Below are 24,492 nucleotides of genomic sequence, written 5' to 3'. Positions count from 1 at the left end.
GGGGAATCCCTTCTGCGGAGCTATTGGGTTTTCCCGGGGCAGGGGGGCCCATCCCCTTCGGAAAAACACAGTGATTACTGCTAGCAGCTATAATAGCTACTAACAATAATCACATGAAAAAAATCAAACATACTGGTTGTACCAAAGTCACACAACAATAGACTTGGGTACAATCAGACTGCCCATAGATGGTTCGAATATCGTCCCTGTTGAACCAGCCAAGATTCAAACCATCTATTGCCCGTATACCACACATCTGAACAGGGGCGGACTGACAACTCATGGGGCCCCCGGGCAATAGGGGATCATGGGGCCCCTGTGTCTTTGCCCAAACTCAAACAAGCCTATGAAAAAGGTACCAGGGGCATCTCATGGGGCCCCCTACTGACCCCAAGCCCTCGGGCAGTGCCCGAGTTTCCAAATGGTCAGTCCACCCCTGCATCTGAACAACTACCCCAATGGGCAAAACAGGATATATCATCCTGCCTTAGCTGTGGGTAGAGTCCTGGTCATCTACTTCACCTGCTAAGGAGATGTCCTAAGTAATTTAGATATTGGAGGTGTTGGATGCAGTGGTGAGCAACCTACAAATATGTCTTCTGGGAATACTGGACCAAAAAAATTGTCCTTCCAATTCTCACATTCCCGAAACTAGCTCTTTTTTAAGTCAATTGTATAGCATAGAAATGGCCTATCCCCCAACCCACCTACTTTCTTACTTTGAATGTCAATAAAACTCTAATTAGAGAAAAAGTGACCTGCCATAAAATGGAACACCATAAGACCGGGGTAATGAATTAATATTCAAGGAGGTCCGGTTGCTGAGGTCCAAATCTCTCTTTTCAAGTAAAAGAAAAAAAGAGCCACCTTACATAAGGAGCCCCCATCAGAGTACCTCCTTAACCCCTTGATGCCGAGTGCACGCAAATATGCGGCCTCTCTGTGTCTGGGCCTTGAAGCCGAGCGGCCGCATACTTGCGTGCTATTAGAAAATACATATGTGCTGAGAGCGCACGCCCTGCGCACTCCCAGCACATGTTTCCGTGACTCACGGAAAGGTCCCGATCAGGGGCGGACTGACAACTCATGGGGCCCCCGGGCAATAGGCGATCATGGGACCCCTGTGTCCTTGCCCAAACACAAAAAAGCCTATGAAAAAGGTACCAGGGGCATCTCATGGGGCCCCCTACTGACCCCCGGACCTCGGGCAGTGCCCGAGTTTGCAAATGGTCAGTCCGCCCCCAGTCCCGATCTCCCCTTGCGATTGGGACCTTTTCTGATCATGTGACAGCGAATCACGGCGGTTACATGACCCTAAAACCCCGCCCACCTCCTGGCTTCTGAATCTCTTAAAGGGTCAGGAGGCGACAGTGCGAAGTGGTTAAATCAGGTGTCCCCATCCATCAGATTTTACCCTACATGAAGTCCCCCTATCTGTGTGCCCTCATATCAGGTGATCCCAGCAAGGTGCTTCCCCCCATCAGAGTCTCACTATAGATTAATAAATTCCACCAGAGCCAGGTGGGGAGCCGGGAGCTGGGAGAAGAAGCGTGCTGCAGGGGGTGGGGCACACATGCGAAGTCATGGGTTGCTATGATGCTAGCAATCCTAACAACCAATGACTGCAGCTTAGTACGGATGCAGCAGAGCAGAATGGTGGGCTGTTGGTCTGGACTGGACTTTCAGTAGGTCCAGATCCAGACTATGGTCCGCCATTTGGTGAAGGCTTGGTTCCACCAGCACCCCTGTTGCATCGCCTACTACAATGAAACACCCCCTTCACCCATTTTTTTTGTGAATTAGTAAAAAAAATCTGGAAACACACAAAATAGGTTAATTGTTTATTTGAACAATTCTTAAACTGATTTTCCAGTATTATAATGCACATCAATATATGATATCACCATTCCCATATTGTGGCAACACGTACCATCACTCCCTTATCTCTCTTCATCTCAATGTATTTTTTATATTCATCTCCTAAATGAATCAAACAATGTTTGTGCTTTGTAAGGACCTGAACCTCATTGTTCTATATTTGGAACCAGAGAAATTTGATTGTCAGCACTATGCTATTAGGTTTTGCAAGGAACATGGTGGGTGGGAAGCCATGGGGAATGCTTTTGTATGCTTGCCTTGAAAAGCTTTAAAGTGTTCCTAAACCCTGGACCCTGCATTCACTATATCCGGTCTCCCCGGACCCTGCATTCACTATATCCGGTCTCCCCGGACCCCGCATTCACTATATCCGGTCTCCCCGGACCCTGCATTCACTATATCCGCTCTCCACTGACCCTGCTTTCACTATATCTGTTCTCCCAGGACTCTGCATTCACTATATCCGGTCTCAACTAACCCTCCATTCATAATAACTGGTCTCCCCGGACCCTGCATTCAATATATCCGGTCTCCCCGAACCCTGCATTCACTATATCCGGTCTCCCCGAACCCTGCATTCATAATAACTGGTCTCCCCGGACCCTGCATTCACTATATCCGCTCTCCCCGGACCCTGCATTCACTATATCCGCTCTCCCCGGACCCTGCATTCACTATATCCGCTCTCCCCGGACCCTGCATTCACTATATCCGCTCTCCACGGACCCTGCATTCACTATATCCGCTCTCCCCGGACCCCGCATTCACTATATCCGCTCTCCCAGGACTCTGCATTCACTATATCTTGTCTCCCCGAACCCTGCATTCACTATATCCGCTCTCCCCGGACCCTGCATTCACTATATCCGCTCTCCCCGGACCCTGCATTCACTATATCTGGTCTCCCCGGACCCTGCATTCACTATATCTGCTCTCCCAGGACTCTGCATTCACTATATCCGGTCTCCCCGAACCTTGCATTCACTATATCCGGTCTCCCCAGAGCCTGCATTCACTATATCCGGTCTCCCCAGATCCTGCATTCACTATATCCGCTCTCCTCGGACCCTGCATTCCCTATATCCGGTCTCCCCGGAACCTGCATTCCCTATATCTTGTCTCCCTGAACCCTGCATTCACTATATCTGGTCTCCCCAGACCCTGCATTCACTATATCTGGTCTCCCCAGACCCTGCATTCACTATATCTGGTCTCCCCAGACCCCGCATTCACTTTATCCTATCTCCCCGGACCCTGTATTCATTATATCTGGTCTCCACCAGAGATAATCAGGAGATAAGAGGGGGACACTGAAAGAAGGAGAAGATCAGAGAAGACAGGATCAAACAGCATTTTTACATAATGCAGAGGATTAACCCCTTAGGTTCCACAGTGAGTATAACAAGCATGCTTTACTGTATATACAGACTGATTGTACTGCTGTGGGTTTAGTAACACTTTAATAAAAAATTATCTGGAAAAAAAAGATATGTGTGAAGCCCTTAATTATAATACCATCTGCAAAGTCCTACAAAAAACCTGTTGCCAATGAAGTCCACCCCGTGCAAATCACCTTGATGCTGTGACACAGCTTGCACAGCTTCTGAATTCAAAGCAGAGTTGTCACTAAGCCTGCCCATACTATGGTGGAATGAAAAAAAAAAAGGTTGTAGGGGGCATGGCTAATGTGACGTTGTCACTGCCTATTCCCAAACCTGTAGCTTGTCAGTCATCATCTGGCCACACCTAGTCCTGCCCACTGCTTTCTGGATTGATGCAACTGCCTCTGCTGCTGAAACCCTCCCGCTGTGAGCTGCAGTGTCTGGGAGGGGGAGCGCATGAGATACAAACAAAGAGGATTTGGCTCACTCAGGGAAGGCAACTAAATATTTTTGTTTGCTTTAGAAGGCTTGTGCCTCAGATTGTAACTGGATTTGATACTTTTCTAGATCGTCACACAGGGGCCCTTAGATGAAATGCAAATCCTGATGCTAAAACTTTTAAAGGAGCTTCCCTAATCCTCAGAAACAAATTAAAACTTATCTAAACCCAAGATGAAAAATCAATAGTATTGCAGCTTACAGGCCCTTAGGTGGCTGCATTAGTTTTCTTTTACTTAATTTTAAACTGGTTATTCTGCCATTACCACACTTCCTATCCTGGGGTGACAACCGTACTGCATAGTATTGTAGCGTTGTCACCTTAGGACAGGGAGTGTGTTAGGACTACATAATACTGAGTTAGAACTACAAAGCAACTCCCTCTGGTCTCCATAACAGGGTGAGGTATTTTGTAGTCCACAGAGATAACTGGGAACAATGTTAACTGATAATCATCCAGAGGCAAAGAGTACGGGAATCTATCAGCTTACAAGATTTCTGGCTGGATGAACAGTATATATATATATATATATATATATATTATTTTTTTTTTTCCAACTTGTTAAACAGATAGACAGTATGTGGTAGTATGCTGCCATGGATTGGTGGCAGAAAGGTAAAAAAGGGTAAGTATTTGATATAATGTTCCTGGCACCAACATGGCAGCATGCCACTACATGTACTCTGCCATTGATTGGCGGCAAAAAGGGAAAAAAGGGTAAGTACTTGATATAATTTTCCTGGCAACAACATGTCGGCATACCACCACATGTACTCTGCCATGGATTGGTGGCAGAAAGGGAAAAAAGGGTATTTGATATAACGTTCCTGCCACCAACATGGCGGCATACCACCACATGTACTCTGCCATGGATTGGCAGCAGAAAGGGAAAAAATGGTAAGTATTTGATATGATTGTCTTGGCACCCACATGGCGGCATACCACCACATGTGCTCTGCCATGGATTGGTGGCAGAAAGGGAAAAAAGGGTAAGTATCTGATATAACATTCATGGCGCCAACATGGCGGCATACCACCACATGTACTCTGCCATGGATTGGCACCAGGAAAAGAAAATTACAGTATTTGATACAATTTTCCATTTTCATTTGTATATTTAAAGGGAGCAAAGAAGAGAAATTTATTGTTAGAGTTTAAATACACTTTAATGTCCATTGCACCTTTAAAAAAAACACTTGAAACCAGAAGAATTTCGCCCTTCCCACTGAAACCAATGCATTTAGCCAACATGCCTTGTCTTTTCAGCAAAATATTCGGCGAAGCAAAAATTCAGACTTTTTCTCACTCATAGCCACAACACAATTTAACCAAAAATAAAAGGCACGTGCTTTTTTCCCCTTATATATTTATAGGCATTTTTTACTTAAATCTTAATAAACTGTGAAAAAATAAATTGCAGACAGTCAGTAAAGTATATATTTGTTACTTTTTTTTTTTTTTTTACACATAAAGCCCTTTATAAGTACACAGTATTGAGACATTTTCTCTGCATGAGGTCCATAAAATCAACTGCTAATAAAATATGAAAAGAAAGTGCTGGATGTTCAGAAAAGTCAACAGAAGAAGGTACCAAGGTTTTTATGTCTTTTAAGGGGGTTTTGAAAGGAAATGTCCAGTGAAAAGCTGAATACGCTGCTAAAAAAGTATAGGCGCTGTATAGGAGATTCCTTTCATGCCTGCTGCGGTATGTGCTTCATGCAGGGGCGGACTGACCATTCAAGCACTCGGGCACTGCCCGAGGGCCCGGGGTCAGTAGGGGACCCCTTGAAATGCCCCTGGTACCTTTTATAGGCTTTTTTGGGTTTGATTTGAGTGTGGGCAAAGACACAGGGGCCCCATGATTACCTATTGCCCGGGGGCCCCATGAGTTGTCAGTCGGCCCCTGGCTTCATGGTCTATGTGGGTTGACAACACATTTTAGAGCTTGCAGTTCTGAAAATTCTGTGCCACTGCCCCTCCCATAGTTTGCTCTTTAGACCACTAGTGCTCATCATTGATTGGTGAAGCCCCCACTTCGCTTGGCTTCCTGAAAGCATGCGTAAAGCAGATCCTCACCCAAAATGGAAAGATGGCGCCATCCTCTTTCTCCTCCCAGGCTCTAACCTATTTGCTGTGGTTTTTCTTTTTGGTTAAGTGGGTGCTGTTTTTTAACAGATACCTACTGCCACTTCCACCATTCTCACCTAGGTGAATGACATGTGCTTGGCCCACCACCCTCTATCCCCACAGCCTCCTGGACGATGTCACATGGTCCAGGAGGCTTCAAAACCCATCTCATCACACCGCTGTGCCTTGAATGTGTGCAATGAGAAGCCGGCTATGAGTCACATCCAGCTCCCAAATCCAAGATGGCAGCACCAGAGAGCCGTGGGAAGGACAACGCTGGACTCCATGGACTGTTAAGTATCTGTTTCTTGAAAGTCACCACCTATAGTATTTGCGGTTGCTGACTTTTATTTTAAAGTGTTTTGTAAGGTTTTTGCACATATATGCAAGCTCCTGGAGAGAGGAGGAGAGCAGTGGCCCAGACACACTTGTTTACATGCCCTTCTTTAAAGTTTATGGGGCCAACAATGCACCACACAGTTCCACCAAAAGCTTCACCTTTTCGAGGTTTTGGAGTCAAGCTTTAATAGACTAAGCGCAGAAAAGTGACCAGCCTTAAAAAGAATGGGACTCCACATTCCTATTGCTGAACATTGCTGTGCGTAGGCTTAGGTGCACAAATATTTAGGTGTGATTGGGGACTCATGGTAAGATCACCAAATAATATTGGTGTGCCGGCACTCCAGCACTGTTGTTATCTTGAAAATATTAAAAGCAGAACTAAACTCCTCTTCTCCACAAGCAGAATTGTAGGGAATCTATGTATTTATTTATTTATTTTAAAGCCTCGCTCCCCACCACTATTCTGGCCGAGGCTAGACTGATGTGTCCCTGGTCCTGCAGCCTCCTGGCATACTTACATCGCATCCTGCAGGAGGCTGTAGGATCGGCACACTGAGCGGACAGGGGGTGGTCCAGACGGCAGTAAGAGAGGTGGGTCCGGCTCGTCATCATGGCTGGCTGCCTGCACTCAGAAGAGGTAGCCAGCTAAAGAGGACCAAGATGGTGGTGTGGGACCCACTGTGTAGCACCTGAATAGCAGAACGCAGAGGGACAATACTGGACGTAAAAGTATGTGCTTTGGAGGGTACTACAGCTCTGCAGGAAAGTTGGAAAAACATCAGGGATGGGGGGATTTGAGCACCATTTTAGGTCAGGCCCCAGTTGAGCTTGAATGCACTATAAGAGTGTTTCTCAAATTGTGGACCATTGCAGATGGGACAGTGAAGGGCTCAAGGTGAACCCCGTTGCCTTTCAACATATCACTTCAGCATGCTAGGCTCATGATCATTATATAATCCACTTGTACTGTTGGCTCACCAAAAGGTCAGATACTCTTAGAGTTGACAGGACACATTAATCTCAAGTCTTCAGCTTGTGACATTTCAACCAAATGTCTTATATATATGTTCCAATTATCTCATTAGTCAATCAGCTTCACTAAAACGATTGAAACCTGAATAACAGAGGTCATTCAGGTGAGCCAAGACATAAAAGGAAATCTCTGTATTCCATTGTATTGGAATTTTAGTACCAAGATCACAGCTACATAAAAATATGGGGATGTATTTTCACTTTTCCCGGACACAGTAGTTTCATGAAGGCTTTTCGGAAACTCATGTGGCAGAGAGGGTACAGTACAGGATTGATGGCAGAATTTACCCACAGTAGCCAAAATGAGATCTCATAAAGATAATGTTGGACACAGCGCCCATGGCAAGCGGCCCTGATAATCATCAGGAGGGTGTAGGGTGCCCAGCAAAGGCCAAACACGCACACAATGATGGCCAACGACTTGGCTACCCTCTTGTCTCTTGAAAGCCTAAAACGGTTGGCAATGCTACTAGCCACGTCCGTTCTGACGTTAGTGCAAGCGTTCTCCACCGCTTTGTAAAAGCAATCTTGGTGTTTTCTAGTTTGGACATCAACCTGCAGCGGTGGAAGGTCCTGACTTATGTTGAGGTCCAATGTGTGGCCTTTGATCCTCTGAGGTCTAGGTTCTTCAGGGCAAACCTCCGTGGGTGTCAAGCAAGAGGCCTGTTTTCTGCATTCCGTGTGAGGCCTCTCAGCTGGCTTGACAAAAAATATTAAGTGTTCCTTCCTCTTCCTCTGGAAACTCATCTCACAGTGCTCATGGCCTTGGGCCAGCTCCTCATTCCTCATCCTGGTCCTCTTCTTGATGTTAATGTAGATGCTGAGGTTGAAGTAGGTGACGCTGATAAAGGGTGTGAAAAATTCCACAGTGGAGGCGATCATGAGAAAGTACCAGTTGTAATAAAACTCCACGTAACATTCACCCTCCGGTAAGATGGTGGCACGTGCGATGTATTCCCAGCTGATAATGGCAGGACCATAGAGGAGAAAGGCTGCCACCCACACGAACAGCATTTTAAGGACGGCATTTCTGGTCATACCTTTCTGAGCTCTGTATGATACCTAAGAAAATACAAAAATTATAATTTGAGTGAAAAGTACAATTAATAATGTATTGTGTATTATTGGTTATAAATACATTAGAATCCACTTCAAAGATAAAAATGGAGTGAACGTCCTAACTTTAGCATGCTTGCGATGTGTGAATAACCCAGATTCCTGAAGCATTTCAGTGCACAACATCAAGATTCCTATTATGTCAATTGTGTCTGTTCACACCTTAGTGTCACATCACTTGATTGAAGTAATTGTTTCATTCTGCTTCTTTAAAATTCTACATACATTATATCCCCATAAATGTCTTACAATAATTCCAGAGATCCCCATCTGCATTAATTTATATAATTAATTCTGCTCTCTCTGTATCTCACTTTATAACTGAGTGCAGAGATTGGAAGTGATGATGAGTGATGAGCCCATGTAAAAGAACAAATCTCTAGCATCCATTTAGATGAGCATATTTCTCACTTCTGACCTCTGGATGGTGCAGACATTGCTGAGCTCTGCTGGTCAGTTGCTTGATTACTGTTTCAGAAGAAGATCTAATAGAATGTAGTTTGGCAGTCTAGGAGTAGACTGCATAGCTAAAGTCTACACCATTCAGTGGCCAGCTCCCACCCTGGAACATGCACATGTAAAGGGTGCCCAAGGATGTGTTCCTTCAAACTGGCTCAGAGGGAATAATAGAAGAGTGATTATGAACACTACTAGGAACCATGGCAGATGTAGTTTTGCAATTACAGTATCAACAAGATGAAGTATCACCACCCTGCTGGCTGTTATGTAGAACTGGACATACTACAAAACAGCAGCTGCAGCTACAGGGATGGAATGAGGACATGAATACATTTTCAAAGTCAGAAAAATATTTCAGCAATAATAATACAGTATTTTAAGTCAGTGATTAATGCAGTGAATATGATGTTAGCACTCCTTTAATGTGAACAATATATTGCATCTGGCTTCCAATTCTTGTCTGGGGCCCTCCTTCCTGTATGTTTGATACCATTCATGCAATGGGAGAGATCACATAACTTTTTTTGATGCAAAGCATTTTGGGATAGTCGTTTCCTACCTTCAGCTGCTGGAAACACAGCCACTCATGTGACTTTCCCAAGGACAGCATAGAGCACAGGTGTCAAACACAAGTCCCGTGGGCCAAATCTGGCCCTCCAAGCCATTTCATGTGGCCCTCGGACCTCTCCTGCAACAGTCAACACCTTGTCTCAGCAGTCAACAGAAGAGAGGAGGACAGATCTCCTCTGCCAGACCCTGCTCTTCTCCATGCAGCCACAGAGAGGCTCATTTCTGCAACCTCCCCCCCCCCACCCTTTGTCTCAGCAACTGGCAGCAGAGAGGACAGAACTCCTCCAACAAACTCTGCACATCTCTGTGCAGCTGCAGCACCCCCTTGTCTCCACCTCCCCTGCAGACTTCAGCAGCTGACTATCGGCCCTCCTTTGGTCCTCCTCCAGACCCTGTACTTTCTGCTTCCCAGCTCCGCCTCCAGCTTCTTCCTAGCGACAGCACAAGATATAAGGGGGTGCACTGTGATGTAAGGGAGGGTGGGGGACTCTTGACTTCTGATATGGGGGGGGTGTTCTAGACATCTAGTCTTACAGATACAACCGGCCCTTTGAGGGCAAACATAATGCTGGTGAAATTGAGTTTGACACCTCTGGCATAGAGGGTAATGACAAAGATGGTGGGATGTAGTCAACCACCAGTAGAGGGATAATAGCCCAACTTTATAGTGTAACTTCTTTTGAGAATAAAATTTTGGTAAGCACTATTTCTTTTTGCGATGTGGCCAGGGCTGTGCTGGCAAACAGTGGGTGATCTCCCCATGACAGATCTCAGGACAGGTCCCCTTTAAACATCTGGGAGGTTTTTAAATGCCTGCTGCAGCAATGTTACTAAGAAAAGCATTGGGCTTGCCAGCCAGTTTGTAACATCTCTCTTAATGCTATAATTGACTGGAATACAGGCCCCTCCACCACCTTTGGCAGCGGTAAAACATGTTTAATTATAGAGCGTGTTAAGCCAAGGTCTTTCTTTGCAATGCTACTTGTAAGAGTGGCTGATATGTGCCTTGTACTGAAAGGGTGCAATCGGCTCCATGAAGAGGTCCTCCGGAGGCTCCGTGGTAATGGAGGACTCAGATCTATTTGTCATGAAGCACAGGCAGGAAAGCCGCTAATGATTCATGGAAATGGAGTTTTTTTTTTCCCCAGATTTAGATCTGCTCAGCTATTAGCGACTGAAGTAGCCACACTTGAGACCTAATTCTTTGAATTATACAATATGTCAGTTATTTAATATTATATAATATGTGTCTGTTAAGAGATAATTTCTCCTAACATTGGTTTTTTGTTTTCCAAAGGGACATGTGTTCATTGAGTGAAACCTGCTTGGCATAACTAATTTATTGATACAGGTCAGATAGCAAAACATTGTTCCCATATTAGGATTTGAAATAGAATTTGTAAACTGGGGCCAGACACAGTAATTGAAGTCTATGAGTTGGCCAACGCCATAAAAAGACCCAATGCACTCCTTTAGTGGCTGATATATTCCACTAAGAGCTCCCCCTTGTTGCTACATTTTTTTTTATATTACAATATTGAATTTTACCTTGACCTTTACAGTAATGACTTAAAGATGAGGTCTTGGCAGATACACTATATTGCCAAAAGTATTGGGTCAGCCCTCCAAATCATGTGATTCAGGTGTTCCTATCCCCTCCATGGTCACAGGTGTATACAATCAAGCCCCTAGGCATGCAGACTGCTTCTACAAACATTGGTGAAAGAATGGGTCGCTCTCAGGAGCTCAGTGACTCCAAGCGTGGTCCCGTGATAGGTGGCCACCTGTGCAATAAGTCCATCCGGGACATTTCCTGGCTACTAAATATTCCACACTCAACTGTTAGTGGGATTATAACAAAGTGGAAGCAACTGGGAACAACAGCAACTCGGCCACCAAGTGGTAGGCCACGTCACATGACAGAGCAGGGTCAGTGCATACTGAAGTGCAGATGTTCAAGAGGCAATGCTCAACCACCTGTTTGTACCATGCAACACCCCCCCCCCCTCAAGCACCCACCCCCCTTCCTCCCCAGGACATGTGATAGAGCACACTATACACTATATTGCCAAAAGTATTGGTCGGCCGGCCGGCCTTTCCACACACATGAGCTTTAATGGCCCCCCAGTTTTAGTCCGTAGGGTTCAATATTAAGTTGGCCCCGCCCTTTGCAGCTATAACAGCTTCAACTCTTCTGGGAAGGCCGTCCACAAGGTTTAGGAGGGTGTCTATGGGAAGGTTGGACCATTCTTCCAGAAGCACATTTGTCAGGTCAGGGACTGATGTCGGGGGAGGAGGCCTGGCTCGCAGTCTCCGCTCTAATTCATCCCAAAGGTGTTCTATGGGGTTGAGGTCAGGACTCTGTGCAGGCCAGTCAAGTTCCTCCACCCCAAACTCGCTCCTCCATGTCTTTATGGACCTTGCTTTGTGCACTGGTGTGCAGTCATGTTGGAACAGGAAGGGGCCATCCCCAAACTCTTCCCACAAAGTTGGGAGCATGAAATTGTCCAAAATGTCTTGGTATGCTGACGCCTTAAGAGTTCCCATCACTGAAACTAAGGGGCCAAGCCCAACCTCTGAAGAACAACCCCACACAATAATCCCCCTCCACCAAACTTTACACTTGGCACAATGCAGTCAGGCAATCTTCTGGCAACCACCAAACCCAGACACGTCTGTTGGATTTCCAGATAGAGAAGTGTGATTGGTCACTCCAGAGAACACGTCCACTGCTCTAGAGTCCAGTGGCGGCGTGCTTTACGCCACGGCATCCGACACTTTGCATTGCACTTGGTGATGTAAGGCTTGGATGCAGCTGCTTGACCATGGAAACCCATTCCATGAAGCTCTCTATGCACTGTTGTTGGGCTCATCTGAAGGCCACACCAAGTTTGGAGGTCTTTAGCTATTGACTCTGCAGACAGTTGGCAACTTCTGCGCACTGTGCGCTTCAGCATGTGCTGACCCCGCTCTGTCATGTGACGTGGCCTACCACTTGGTGGCTGAGTGGCTTTTGTTCCCAGTTGCTTCCACTTTGTTATAATCCCACTAACAGTTGAGCGTGGAATATTTAGTAGCCAGGAAATGTCACGGATGGACTTATTGCACAGGTGGCCACCTATCATGGGACCACGCTTGGAGTCACTGAGCTCCTGAGAGCGACCCATTCTTTCACCAATGTTTGTAGAAGCAGTCTGCATGCCTAGGGGCTTGATTGTATACACCTGTGTCCATGGAGGTGACTGGAACACCTGAATCACATGATTTGGAGGGCGGGGCCTATACTTTTGGCAATATAGTGTATCTGCCAAGACCTCATCTTTAAGTCATTACTGAAAAGGTCAAGGTAAAATTCAATATTGTAATATAAAAAAAATGTAGCAACAAGGGGGAGCTCTTAGTGGAATATATCAGCCACTAAAGGAGTGCATTGGGTCTTTTTATGGCGTTGGCCAACTCATAGACTTCAATTACTGTGTCTGGCCCCAGTTTACAAATTCTATTTCAAATCCTAATATGGGAACAATGTTTTGCTATCTGACCTGTATCAATAAATTAGTTATGCCAAGCAGGTTTCACTCAATGAACACGTCCCTTTGGAAAACAAAAAACCAATGTTAGGAGAAATTATCTCTTAACAGACACATATTATATAATATTAAATAACTGACATATTGTATAATTCAAAGAATTAAGTCTCAAGTGTGGCTACTTCAGTCGCTAATAGCTGAGCAGATCTGAATCGGGCCCAATACTTTTGGCAATATAGTGTATATATACTGTATATGGTAATCTCAAATCTATCCAAAACAACGACAACAAAATGTTTTGGCTCTGCAGACACCTGAACCCCTTCCTATCCAGCACTTGTGTCCCTTTAGCTGGGCTATTACATCAGGGGGGCGGGAAGGTCTGCCTGATCACGTGACCACTGTGACTTGCTGTCACATTTGTCACATGAGCAGAAGCTGATCCCTCCAGCTCCCGATCATTACTAGAGGTGACAGAGACCAGGAGCTATCTCTGACAGCTCGGTCACCGAGGTGGGAGTGTGCAGTAAGCGCTTTCTCAGCACGGAAACCTCTCCAGCCCTTGGAAAGCATTTGTGCACTGCACGGGCAATTAATCCCATACTCTTTGCCGCCGCACATATGCATTACACGGGCAACAAGAGGTTAAAATACGCCCTCCTTAAAAAAGTACACTTATTTTACAACTGTTTGAGATCAGAAAAAAAATTTTTTTTAAATGTTGGCAATGCTTTTGCACACACGGGGTGATTTACTAAGACTGGAGAGTGCAAAATCTGGTGCAGCTCTGCCCAGAAACCAATCGGCTTCCAGGTTTTATTGTCAAAGCTTAATTAAACAAACTGAAGTTAGAAGCTGATTGGTTGCCATGCGCAGCTTCAGCTGCAGGGACTAATGACTTACCGCTTTGGTGACAGAGATGAACCTGTCGTAGCTGATGAGGACAATGTTGAAAACGGACGCCGTGCACAGCAGATAGTCCATGACCAGCCACAGCTTGCACAAGCCTTTGCCGAACTTCCATTGGCCGGTCAGGACATACGGGATGTAGAGAGGGATGCAAAACCCGCCTGCAGGGAAGGAAAGCAGTGAAATCCAATTCTTATGTGCATTTTTGTATTCATTTATATGCTGCTGACCAGTTCCCCAATGCTTCATATAGTTCATTGAGCTGTTCACACCAGCCTAAGCACAGGAGCTTACAGTCTAATATCCCTAGTGCAAAATAGGACCCATCTGGTAAAAAAAAAACCCTGAAATTCTTAAAATGCTAACTGCCCAACATTCACTGGTTTTGTGATTTTCTGACCTTGAAAAAACATGCACCTGGGGTCGGGAAGGTCTGCATGACCACCATGATTGGTTGTCACAGTGGTCGCATGATCGGGAGGTGGTCCCAGTGTTCTAAATTGCCATCTGTCCCCCAGTGGGTGGGATTTGAGTGTGGAAAGTGTTACTGATTAGCTGCACTGGCGGCTTTAAGTCGGAGCTTCTGACCTGCACACTGGTGCACATTGACTCTGAGAGTACTGAAGCCAATGGATCATCATGACAGCCAAGGATCTGTTATTTTCAGAAGCTCGTCAGCATTGGAAGCCCACTGTCTTTAGAGGTTTCTTGTAACCTTCTGGTGTGTTTTTGGGTTGTGGGAGGAATGTGGACACTCACACAACAAAACAAACTCCAGGTTGATGCAGACTTGCTGGGCATTAAAACCAGAACCCCTGCACTGCAAGACCACAGTGTTAACTGCTAACATATGTCTATGATTACAATTGCCTGTAGCTTCAATAGGATGCTCTAGGATGCCTCACCAGTTGCTCGTGAGTCTTAAGTGGCCAACCAGTTGCTCATAAGTCTCACTTGTGTGCCTCTCATTACTCTTTTTTTGTATTATGCAATGAAGTTTCCAGATACCTGAATAAATGGGGCATTACACTTACCTCAAGCATAAGGACAACCAACGTCTGACAATTATACTATCTAAGCGTCAGCAATTATATTAAATGTGCTATTGTGTTCGTTTTTAAAGAATTGGTTGAGTCATCGCTGAAATCTGTTATGAGCAGATTCTGGTGGGTTACTCCCCCTTCCATTTCCCACACACACCTTTCTTGAACCTTTTGTAAAGATTTTCCCACCCGTGTTTTCAGCTCAGATATGGCCACAGTAGTGTACAATTACTTCTGCACCTCCAGTAGTCTTGCTCCTCTAGCTGCAATCCCCCCCCCCAAAACAAAATAAGTGAACCATTCAGCAATAAATGTGAGACTCCCACCTTTCACCACTACAGCACGGGGACGAATACCTGCTATTTTAAGCAATGGCCTCTTATTTGGAGGCTAGTGGACAGTTCTAATCATCTTCCACTCACTACAACTAGAATATATGTTTTCAGTCCCTAGACATCTGGCTGGTGGTAGAATGGTGATGGCTGGGATAGTGGCAGTGAAGAACTTGATGGGTATTCTATAAGGCTTCACAATGGTTGGTGGGTCTTTGTGAGGAATGCATGGACATTGAGAGTTCCTGTAAGGCTTCACACAGCCTAATGGGTCTCTAAGAAGAATGCATGAATATTTTGGGGTACCGTACTGTAAAGCTTCACACTGGCTGGTGGGTCTTTATGAAGAATACATGTACTTGGGAGACTCCTGTAAGACTTATGGGTCTTTATGGTTAATTTAGGAACATTGTTTTTCCCTTAAGGGCTTTAGAATGTTGGATCTTTGTGAAAAAAGTATGGACAGTGGAAATGTATGTAAGGCTGGTGGGTCATTATAAGGAATGCATGGACATGGGGGATTCCACCAAAGGCTGATGGCTCTTTATGAAGGCTTAGGGTTCCTGTAATGGCTTCATATTGTCTGGTGGGCTGTTTCTTTTTCACACATTTATGGACATTGGGAATACATGTATGACTTCACACTGGCTGGTGGGTTTTTATGAAGAATGCATGTACATTGGGGATTCCTGTAAGGCTGATGTATCTTTATGGAAAATATTTGAGCACTGGGGTTCCTTCAAGTACTTCACATTGTAGAGTTTTTATAAAAACTATATGAACATTGGGGGTTCCTGCAAGGTTTCACATTGTCTGGTGGGTCTTTGTGAAAAAGGGATGGGCATTGGGGATTCCTCTAAAGCTGGTGAGTCTTTATGGAGAATTTATGAACTTTGATGTTTCTGTAAAGGATTCAAATTGTATAGTGGATCTTTTTGAAGATGGTGTGGATATTGGGAGTCCTTATAAGGCTTTACAATGTCTGGTGGGTCTTTATGGCAAACCTAAGGACATTGGGGTTCATTTAAGAGCTTTACAATGTCTGGTGGGTCCTACTGAGGAATGTATGATAATTGAGAGGGTCCCATTAAGCTGGTGGGTCTTTCTGGAGAATTTACAGCTAGAGGCTCTGAGATCAGTAGCATATTAAGAACAAGTGCATGATATATGTATAGGAGCACCCCATGGTGAGTCATTGTGAAGAATGTATGGACACTAGGCGTATTTGTAAAGCTTCACATTGTCTGGTGAGTCTTTATGAATTTTACATGGATATTGGGGTTCCTGTAAGGCCTCACGTTGTCTGGTAGGTCTTTATGGAGAACTTAAGGACATTGGGGTTCCTGTAAGACTTCACATTGTCTGGTGAGTCTTTATGGAGAATTGAAGGACATCGGGGTTCCTGTAAGAGCTTTACAATGTCTGTTGGGTCTTTATGGAGAATGTAAGGATATTGGGGTTCCTTTAAGAGCACTGCAATGTCTGGTAGGTCTTTATGAGGAATGTATGCTCATTGATAGGGTCCTATTAAGCTGGTGGGTCCTTCTGGAGAATTTATGGCTAGAGGCTCTGAGGTCAGCAACATGTTAAGAACAAGTGCATGATATATATATTGGAGCACCCCATGGTGAGTCTTTGTGAAGAGTATATGGACACTAGGTGCATCTGTAAACCTTCACATTTTCTGGAGAGTTCTTATGAATTTTGCATGGACAATAGGGTTTTTGTAAGGCTTCACATTGTCTGGAGGGTCTTTATTAGGAATGCATGCTTATTGAGAGGGTCCTCTAAAGCTGGTGAAAACCCACCAGTTTTAGAGGACCCTTTCAGTAAGCATGCATTCCTAATAAAGAGGAGAATTTAGATCTAGAAGCCATAAGGGTCAGCAGTATGTTAAGAACAAGTGCCTGATATATTATTGGAGCACCCCATGGTGAGTCTTTGTGAAGAATATATGGACACTAGGTGTATCTATAAACCTTCACATTTTCTGGAGAGTCTTTATGAATTTTGCATGGACAATAGGGTTTCGGTAAGACTTCACATGGTCTGGAGGGTTTTTATTAGGAATGCATGCTTATTGAGGGGGTCCTTATAGGCTGGTGGGTCTTTATGGAGAATTTAAGTCTAGAAGCCATAAGGTCAGCAGTAAGTTAGGAACAAGTGCATGATATATGTATTGGAGCACCCCATGGTGAGTCTTTGTAAAGAATATATGGACACTAGGTGTATCTATAAACCTTCACATTTTCTGGAGAGTCTTTATGAATTTTGCATGGACAATAGGGTTTCTGTAAGACTTCAAATTGTCTGGAGGGTATTTATTAGGAATGCATGCTTATTTAGGGGGTCCTATAAGGCTGGTGGGTCTTTATGGAGAATTTAAGTCTAGAAGCCATAAGGTCAGCAGTATTTTAGGAACAAGTGCATGATATATGTATTGGAGCACCCCATGGTGAGTCTTTGTGAAGAATATATGGACACTAGGTGTATGTGTTAACCTTCACATTTTCTGGAGAGTCTTTATTAGAAATGCATGCTTATTGAGGGGGTCCTATAAGGTTGGTGGGTCTTTATGGAGAATTTAAGTCTAGAAGCCATAAGGTCAGCAGTATGTTAAGAACAAGTGTATGATATATGAATAGGAGCACCCCATGGGGGGTGCAGACACTCACCCACCAGGAAGTCAGCAATGGCCAAGTTGAGAAAGAAGAAATTGCCTTGTGTCCGGAGCCCTCTGTCCACCACAAAAGCCAGGATGACCAGAGCATTGCCCAGCACCGTGGCCAGCACCATCAGAATCATCAGCACAGCCAGCAGGATGGAGACGCTGGGAGTGAACTGTCCATAGTGCTGAAACTGCTCCTCATTGCCTGCCAGGCACCTGTTCCCTGCCAAGCTGTCCACTGAGGAGCTGTTCCCCCCAGACATCTCTACTCTCAGTCTCAGGCGGCTGCAAAGTGCCTTCAGATGACAGAACTCCTCCAGAGCTTCACATCATCCAAGTGGAGGTCCTGCTGGCCACACAGGCTCTGAGCTGACCAGGGCAGTCTGCTTCCTCTGCTGCCACAGCAAACTCCGAGCCCCTGAGCTTCATGAGCTGCAATGTGTCCAATCCAGATCCTAGAGATGAGAAGAATAGTCACAGCGCTGCTGCTGAATGAGGGGCTGCTGAGTGGCTCTGCTGCGCCATCAAGAGGAAGAAAGGAGAATAGCACCAATGGAAATTCTCAGATTCTCCTACATCCAAAGGGGTATTAAAAAAATCAAAGCTGAACTCTGGGCAAACAGCTAAATACACAAATACAGCCATTTTATTTATTACAAGAATGTATATAGCGCCATCAATTTACGCAGCGCTTTACATATATATTGTACATTCACATCAGTCCCTAACCCTCAAGGGGTGTACAATCTAAGGTCCCTAACTCACATTCACACATACACATACTAGGGACAATTTAGACAGGAGCCAATTAACCTGCCAGCTATTACAATATGACCACTGACAGTGTGAAATATTAAGCACCTGAAAGTGGGTGGGATAAATTAGGCAGAAAGTGAACATGTTGTCCCTGAAGTTGATGTGTTCAAAGAAGAAAAAAATGAGCAAGTGTAGGGATTTGAGCAACTTTGACAATAACGGCTAGGCAGCTTGGTCAGAAAAACTCCCAAACTGTAGCTCATGTAGGATGTTCCTGGTCTGCAGTGGTCAGGACTGACCAAAAGTGGTCCAAGGAAGGGGAACCAGTGAACCAGAAAAAGGGTCATGGGCAGCAAAGGCTCACTGATGTACATGGGGAGCAAAGGATGGCCCATGTAGTCCGATCCAATGGAAGAGCCACTATAGGTCAAAGTGCTGGAAAAGTGAATGATGGTTCTGATAGAAAGGTGTCAGAACACACGGTGTGATTTACTAAAACTGAAGAGTGCAAACTGTGGTGGAGCTGTGCCCAGAAACCAATCAGCTTCCAGGACTTTTTGTCAAAGCCTAGTTGCACAAGCTGAAGTTAGAAGCTGATTGGCTACCGTGCACACCTGCACCAGATTTTGCACTCTCCAGTTTTAGTAAATCAACCCCAGTGTGTGTTGTAGTTTGTTGTGTATGGGGCTACATAGTCACAAACTGGTCATGGCGACTGTCTGCGGCCAAATGTACCTACAATGGGCTCGTCAGCATCAGAACTGGAGCACGGAGCAATGGAAGAAGATGGCTTGGTCTGATGCATTCAAGAATGGTTTGAGAAACACAACAAGTTTGAATTGTTGACTTGGCCACCAAATTCCCTAGATATCAATTCAACTGAGCATCTGTGGGATGTGCTGGAAAACAAGTCCAATCCATGGAGGTCCCTCCTCTCAACTTTTTTTTTTTTTCTTGCCTATTCAGACTGAATCACTGACACAATTCGTTAAACAAACAGAATCTGCTCAGCGTTCTTTGCATCATCTCAGGCACAAACGTATCAAAAAGTCACATAAAAACATTTTCCTCCTCTCAACTTACAGGACTTAAAGGATCTGCTACCAGCGGCTTGGTGCCAGATAGCACAGCATACCTTTGGAGGTGTATTTGGAGTCCATGCCTCAACCCCTTATGGTGGGTGGCCACAATGTTATAACTGTTTGGAGTATTTTTTGGCTGTTTTACATGCCAAAGTTTTTGTATTTCTGTCCATCCTGTCTTGAGATTTACACAGCTCTGCCACACAACATAGTCCTGTCTAGGAAGAGAGGAAACCCAGTTTTCTTTACCTGCTGCAGGTAAGTAACACAGGTTTTGTCCCAGCAAAAAAGGAGGGTATTAAAAGAACCTGCCACTCTGCCCAGATTGGCCTTGCTAGGTTATCACAAAGTGCACCCCGGTGATCTCTAATCTCTGTCTGAACCCAGGAACAAAAATATAAAGCATTGTAACTTTCCAGTCTGAAGATGTTGTGTGCTGATTTGTTTTCTTTTTTTCAGGGCTTTTCTCCTTTTTTTTACCTGGTGATCCTGCCAGTAACACATTTCCTGTCCTAAGGTAACAACATTCTCTCACTGTTCTGAATGAATAGAGGAAATGTTGTCACCCTAGGGTAAGAATACAGAACCCCTTCCTACATAACACATGGGGAGGTGCTCTGTAGTCCACAGAACAGATTTAAGCAGACTTCATAACCAGGGCTGCTGTTAGAAACCACGGGGCCCCATACAGCCAACCTGACAGCCCCCCCCCCCCCAAAAAAAGTGCACCGTTTACTCTGCAGCAGTTATGAGTGAACACACTGAGTGATAGGTACCAATCATTAACTGTGTTCATTCAGGGAAGGAAGGGGCTGATAAATGTGACATATTTCCCCCACTCTCCATCCTGAAGGATCCTATTGTATGCTTGCAGCTGCCGGTGAGGAGAGGAGGGAAGCCGGCAGAACTGCAGGGATGGGGGCACACAGGGGGAAATGTATGGTGCACAGGGAGGGTGATCGGTGTGGTGATGGTGGGGCTCAGTTACTGGAACTGATCCCCTGTTTGGCTCTTCTATGCAGCAGCTGAAAGCCAGCAGGAGGGAGAGGAGAAGAAGCCGAGTTTCAGCTGCTGCAGAAGAGCCATACAGGGGATCGGTTCCAGTAATTGCCCCCAGTCATGCCGATCACCCTCCCTGCCCACATCTGATTCATCCAGCTGCATGGGCCCTCCTGCTAGCCTGGGCCCCATACAGGAGGACTGGTGGTACCCTCTTATCCATGGCCCTGCTCATAACACCTTGAAATTTAAGGAAATATTTAACAGACCAAAAGTGAGCAAATAAGAGAAATCATTTGCTAGAGTTCACATACACCGTGACAGGGATTTACTAAAACTGGAGCACTCACAATCTGGTACGGCTATGCATGGCAGCCAATCAGCTTCTAACTTCAGCTTGTTCAATTAAGTTTTGACAATAAAACCTGGAAGCTGATTGGTTTCTATGCAGAGCTGCATCAGATTTTGCACTCTCCAGTTTTAGAAGTAAATTAAGCAGAATTTCATATATTAAAAAAAACACATAGTAAATAAATGATCCAATACATCCGTTGTGTATTCTAGATGTTTTCAATTGTGCAAAAATAACCCCACAGAGGTAAACCTGTTATAGAGGATCAATATCCATACTGTAATGATGGTCACAATAAGTGGACGCTAAGGACCTGCAATAGTCTCACTTATGTATTGATTTGGTGACATGTTCAGTCTGAGGTGTTTAACTATTTTACTGTCTGCTAGAGATGAGAAGATAGATGTGTGGTGTCTGACATGATTAATGACGCTCCCACATGCTGGGAATATCCGCACACTCACAACTATGTTTTCATAAGAAGATGTAGAATGGAGGAAAATAGAACATGAGTTGGCAAACAGAAAAAAAAGGGAGAGACAGAAGGAGGGAAGAGAAAGGAGAGAAAATGAGGGGGAGAGGAGAAAAAAAAACAGGGTGAGCGAAAAAGAGGAGATAGAAGAGAGCGAGCATGAGGAGTTGAGACAGTGTGAGAAGGAGAGGGAACACAAGAGAGAGAGAGAAGGAGGAGGGGAGAGAGAGAGAAAGAAGAGAGAAGGAAGAGAGAGAGAGGGGAAAGAAAGAAAGAAAGAAAGAAAGAGAAAGAAAGAAAGAAAGAAAGAAAGAAAGAAAGAGAGAACATGAGAAGGAGAGAGAAGGTGAGGAGTTGAGTCAGTGTGTGTGGGAAGGAAGGAAGGAAGGAAGAAAGAAAGAAAGAAAGAAAGAAAGAAAGAGGAGAGAGGAGGTGTGGAGTTTAGTCAGAGTGTGTGAGAAGAAGGAAGAGAAAAAGGCATGAGCAGGACAGGAGGAGAGGAGAAAGAAAGTGTGTGAAAAGGAGAGAGAGAGAGAGAAAGAGAGAGAGAGAGAGAGGGGGGGGGGTGCAATACAGAGAGTGAGAAGAAGGGATAGAATAAAAGAGAGAGGGAGCATGAGAAGGAGGAGAGGAGAGAGGGAGACTGAAAATAAGGAGGGAGAACAGAGAAAGAGAGAGAGAGAGAGAGATAGGGATAGAAGAGAGAGATAAGAGAGGGAGAGAGAGAAGGAGGAGAGAGAAGAGAGGGAGAGAGGGGAGGAGAGATGAAGGGGTGTGAGACGGAAGTGAGAGAAAGCATGAGGAGTTGAGACAGTGTGTGAGAAGGATGGAGAGAATCAGAGAGAAGAGCATTAGAAGATGGGCAAAAATGGAAAGCATGAGAAGGAGGAGAGAAGAAGGAAGGAAGGAAGGAAGGAAGGAAGGAAGGAAGGAAGGAAGGAAGGAAGGAAGGAAGGAAGGAAGGAAAGAAAGAAAGAAAGAAAGAAAGAAAGAAAGAAAGAAAGAAAGAAAGAAAGAAAGAAAGAAAGAAAGAAAGAAAGAAAGAAAGAAAGAAAGAAAGAAAGAAAGAACACGAGAAGGAGAGAGAAGGTGAGGAGTTGAGTCAGTGTGTGTGAGAAGAAGGAAGAGAAAAGGGCATGAGCAGGAGGAGAGGAGAAAGAACGAGAGAGAGAGGGGGGGTAGCATGAGAAGGAGGAGAGAGAGATAGGGATAGAAGAGAGAAAAAAAATAAGAAGAGTGAGAAAGAGGAGAGAGAAGACAGAGAGAGGGGAGGAGAGATGAAGGGGTGTGAGACGGAAGTGAGAGAAAGCATGAGGAGTTGAGACAGTGTGTGAGAAGGAGGGAGAGAATCCGAGAGAAGAGCATTAGAAGAGGGGCAAAAATGGAAAGCATGAGATGGAGGAGAGAAGAAAGAAAGAAAGAAAGAAAGAAAGAAAGAAAGAAAGAAAGAAAGAAAGAAAGAAAGAAAGAAAGAAAGAAAGAAAGAAAGAAAGAAAGAAAGAAAGAAAGAAAGAAAGGAGAAGGAGGAGCGAGAACATGATGGGTTCAGACAGAATGTGTGAGAAGGAGGAGGAAGGGGGAGAAGGAGCATGAGAAGGAGGAGAGGAGAGAGCGAGATAACACATATGGAGTCGAGACAGGGTTTGAGAAGAAGGGGAGAGAAGAAAAGAGAGAGGGAGCATGAGAAGGAGGAGAGGAGAGAGGGAAAGTGTGAGGAGGAGAGGAGAGGGAGAGGGAGGAGGGGGGGAGGGGGGAGAGAGAGAGAGGGGGGGAGAGGGAGAAAGATAGAAGAAAGAAAGAAAGAAAGAAAGAAAGAAAGAGGAAGATACAGTGGAGAGAGAAGAGGTGTGTGTGTGTGTGTGGGGGGGGGCTATCAGATTTGTAATTTCAGACTGGAGGGGGGGTGTAGCCATGGAAGGACACTATCAGTTGGGTGGAGGGCTGCTTTAATTAAGGAACGGAGATTTCAGATGTAGGGCCGCAGAGCTCAGCAGGATTCCCTCTCCATCATCCAGATCAGTGGGAGGTGGGTCAGTGGTTAAATACACCAAATGAATTATAATGGAAGTCTTGATCTCTGGGCATCAAACAGCGGCATACTTCTGCTGCCTTACAAACTGAGAGATGAATGGAGAAAATGAGTGCCGATCAGATCAGGCCTGAATGATGTGTGATGGTGATGGCTGTATGGACAATCAGGACAATCACAATCGGTGGCAGTGAATATTATGCATGCCTCCTGCCTCACCTGTCATCCTCCTCCTCAGATTAGACATGATGGAATTGTGGGATGAAGAAGGAAATTTAATTTAGCATGTTGAGCTAGTCTTATATATTCTCTTAAATACAACTTAAAGCTGGAATTTATGTACATAGCTGTATAAAATACTTAGGAATTTTGGTTTACATAGCAAAATATTTCCAGATCTGCTCAGCCAGTTTTGTAATGCAGTCACCCCTGCCAGGCAATGTAGTCAGTTTGGTGACCCTTCTTTTCTCCATTGCAGTCCAGCAATAAATGCTTGGTCACTGGCTGGTGCCTTGGTAGTGAAGGAGCATCACTAGTCACCAGTCTGCTTATCTTGCTGGTATTTATGCGGAGTGGTTCCTAATGTTTCAAAATTCTTCTAATGTGATTTTTTTATATTGGAAACTGTATTCTTTGTATTGTTTTTGTGACACAGCCTTACAGATGTGTTATAGAGAAAGTTAGGATTCAAGTCATGCCTAGTAAAATTCTAATTTTAATCTGTTTGTCCAGCTTAATCAACTTTTAGTTAAAGTGGCTCTAAAGGTGAACTGTTTTTTTACATGAATGCAGGGGTCTCCAAACTTTACAAACAAAGGGCCACTTCACTGTCCTTCAGACTTCAGGGGGGGGGGGCAGATTGTGGCCAGTGCGGGTAAACAATGTCCTGGGCCAAACATCAGTGAGAATAAACAT

General features: G+C 44.8%; 1 protein-coding gene across 1 annotated transcript; it reads right to left on the bottom strand.

Annotated features, from left to right (window-relative positions):
* Window positions 1–1,828: 1,828 nt before the first annotated feature.
* LOC149435430 (histamine H3 receptor-like) lies at window positions 1,829–18,332 on the bottom strand. Its single transcript, XM_089662664.1, has 3 exons — window positions 17,895–18,332; window positions 13,839–14,005; window positions 1,829–8,322 (listed from the first exon to the last, which is right to left on the bottom strand). The coding sequence occupies exons 1-3, from the start codon at window positions 18,148–18,150 to the stop codon at window positions 7,432–7,434; spliced, it is 1,314 nt and encodes a 437-aa protein (XP_089518790.1). The 5' UTR covers window positions 18,151–18,332; the 3' UTR covers window positions 1,829–7,431.
* Window positions 18,333–24,492: the final 6,160 nt, after the last annotated feature.

The sequence above is a fragment of the Staurois parvus genome, unplaced genomic scaffold, assembly GCF_062004578.1.
Source record: "Staurois parvus isolate SC_StPar_1 unplaced genomic scaffold, SC_StPar_1.0 ptg001515l, whole genome shotgun sequence".
NCBI lineage: Eukaryota > Metazoa > Chordata > Amphibia > Anura > Ranidae > Staurois > Staurois parvus.
This window is presented reverse-complemented; position numbering and strand designations above follow the sequence as displayed.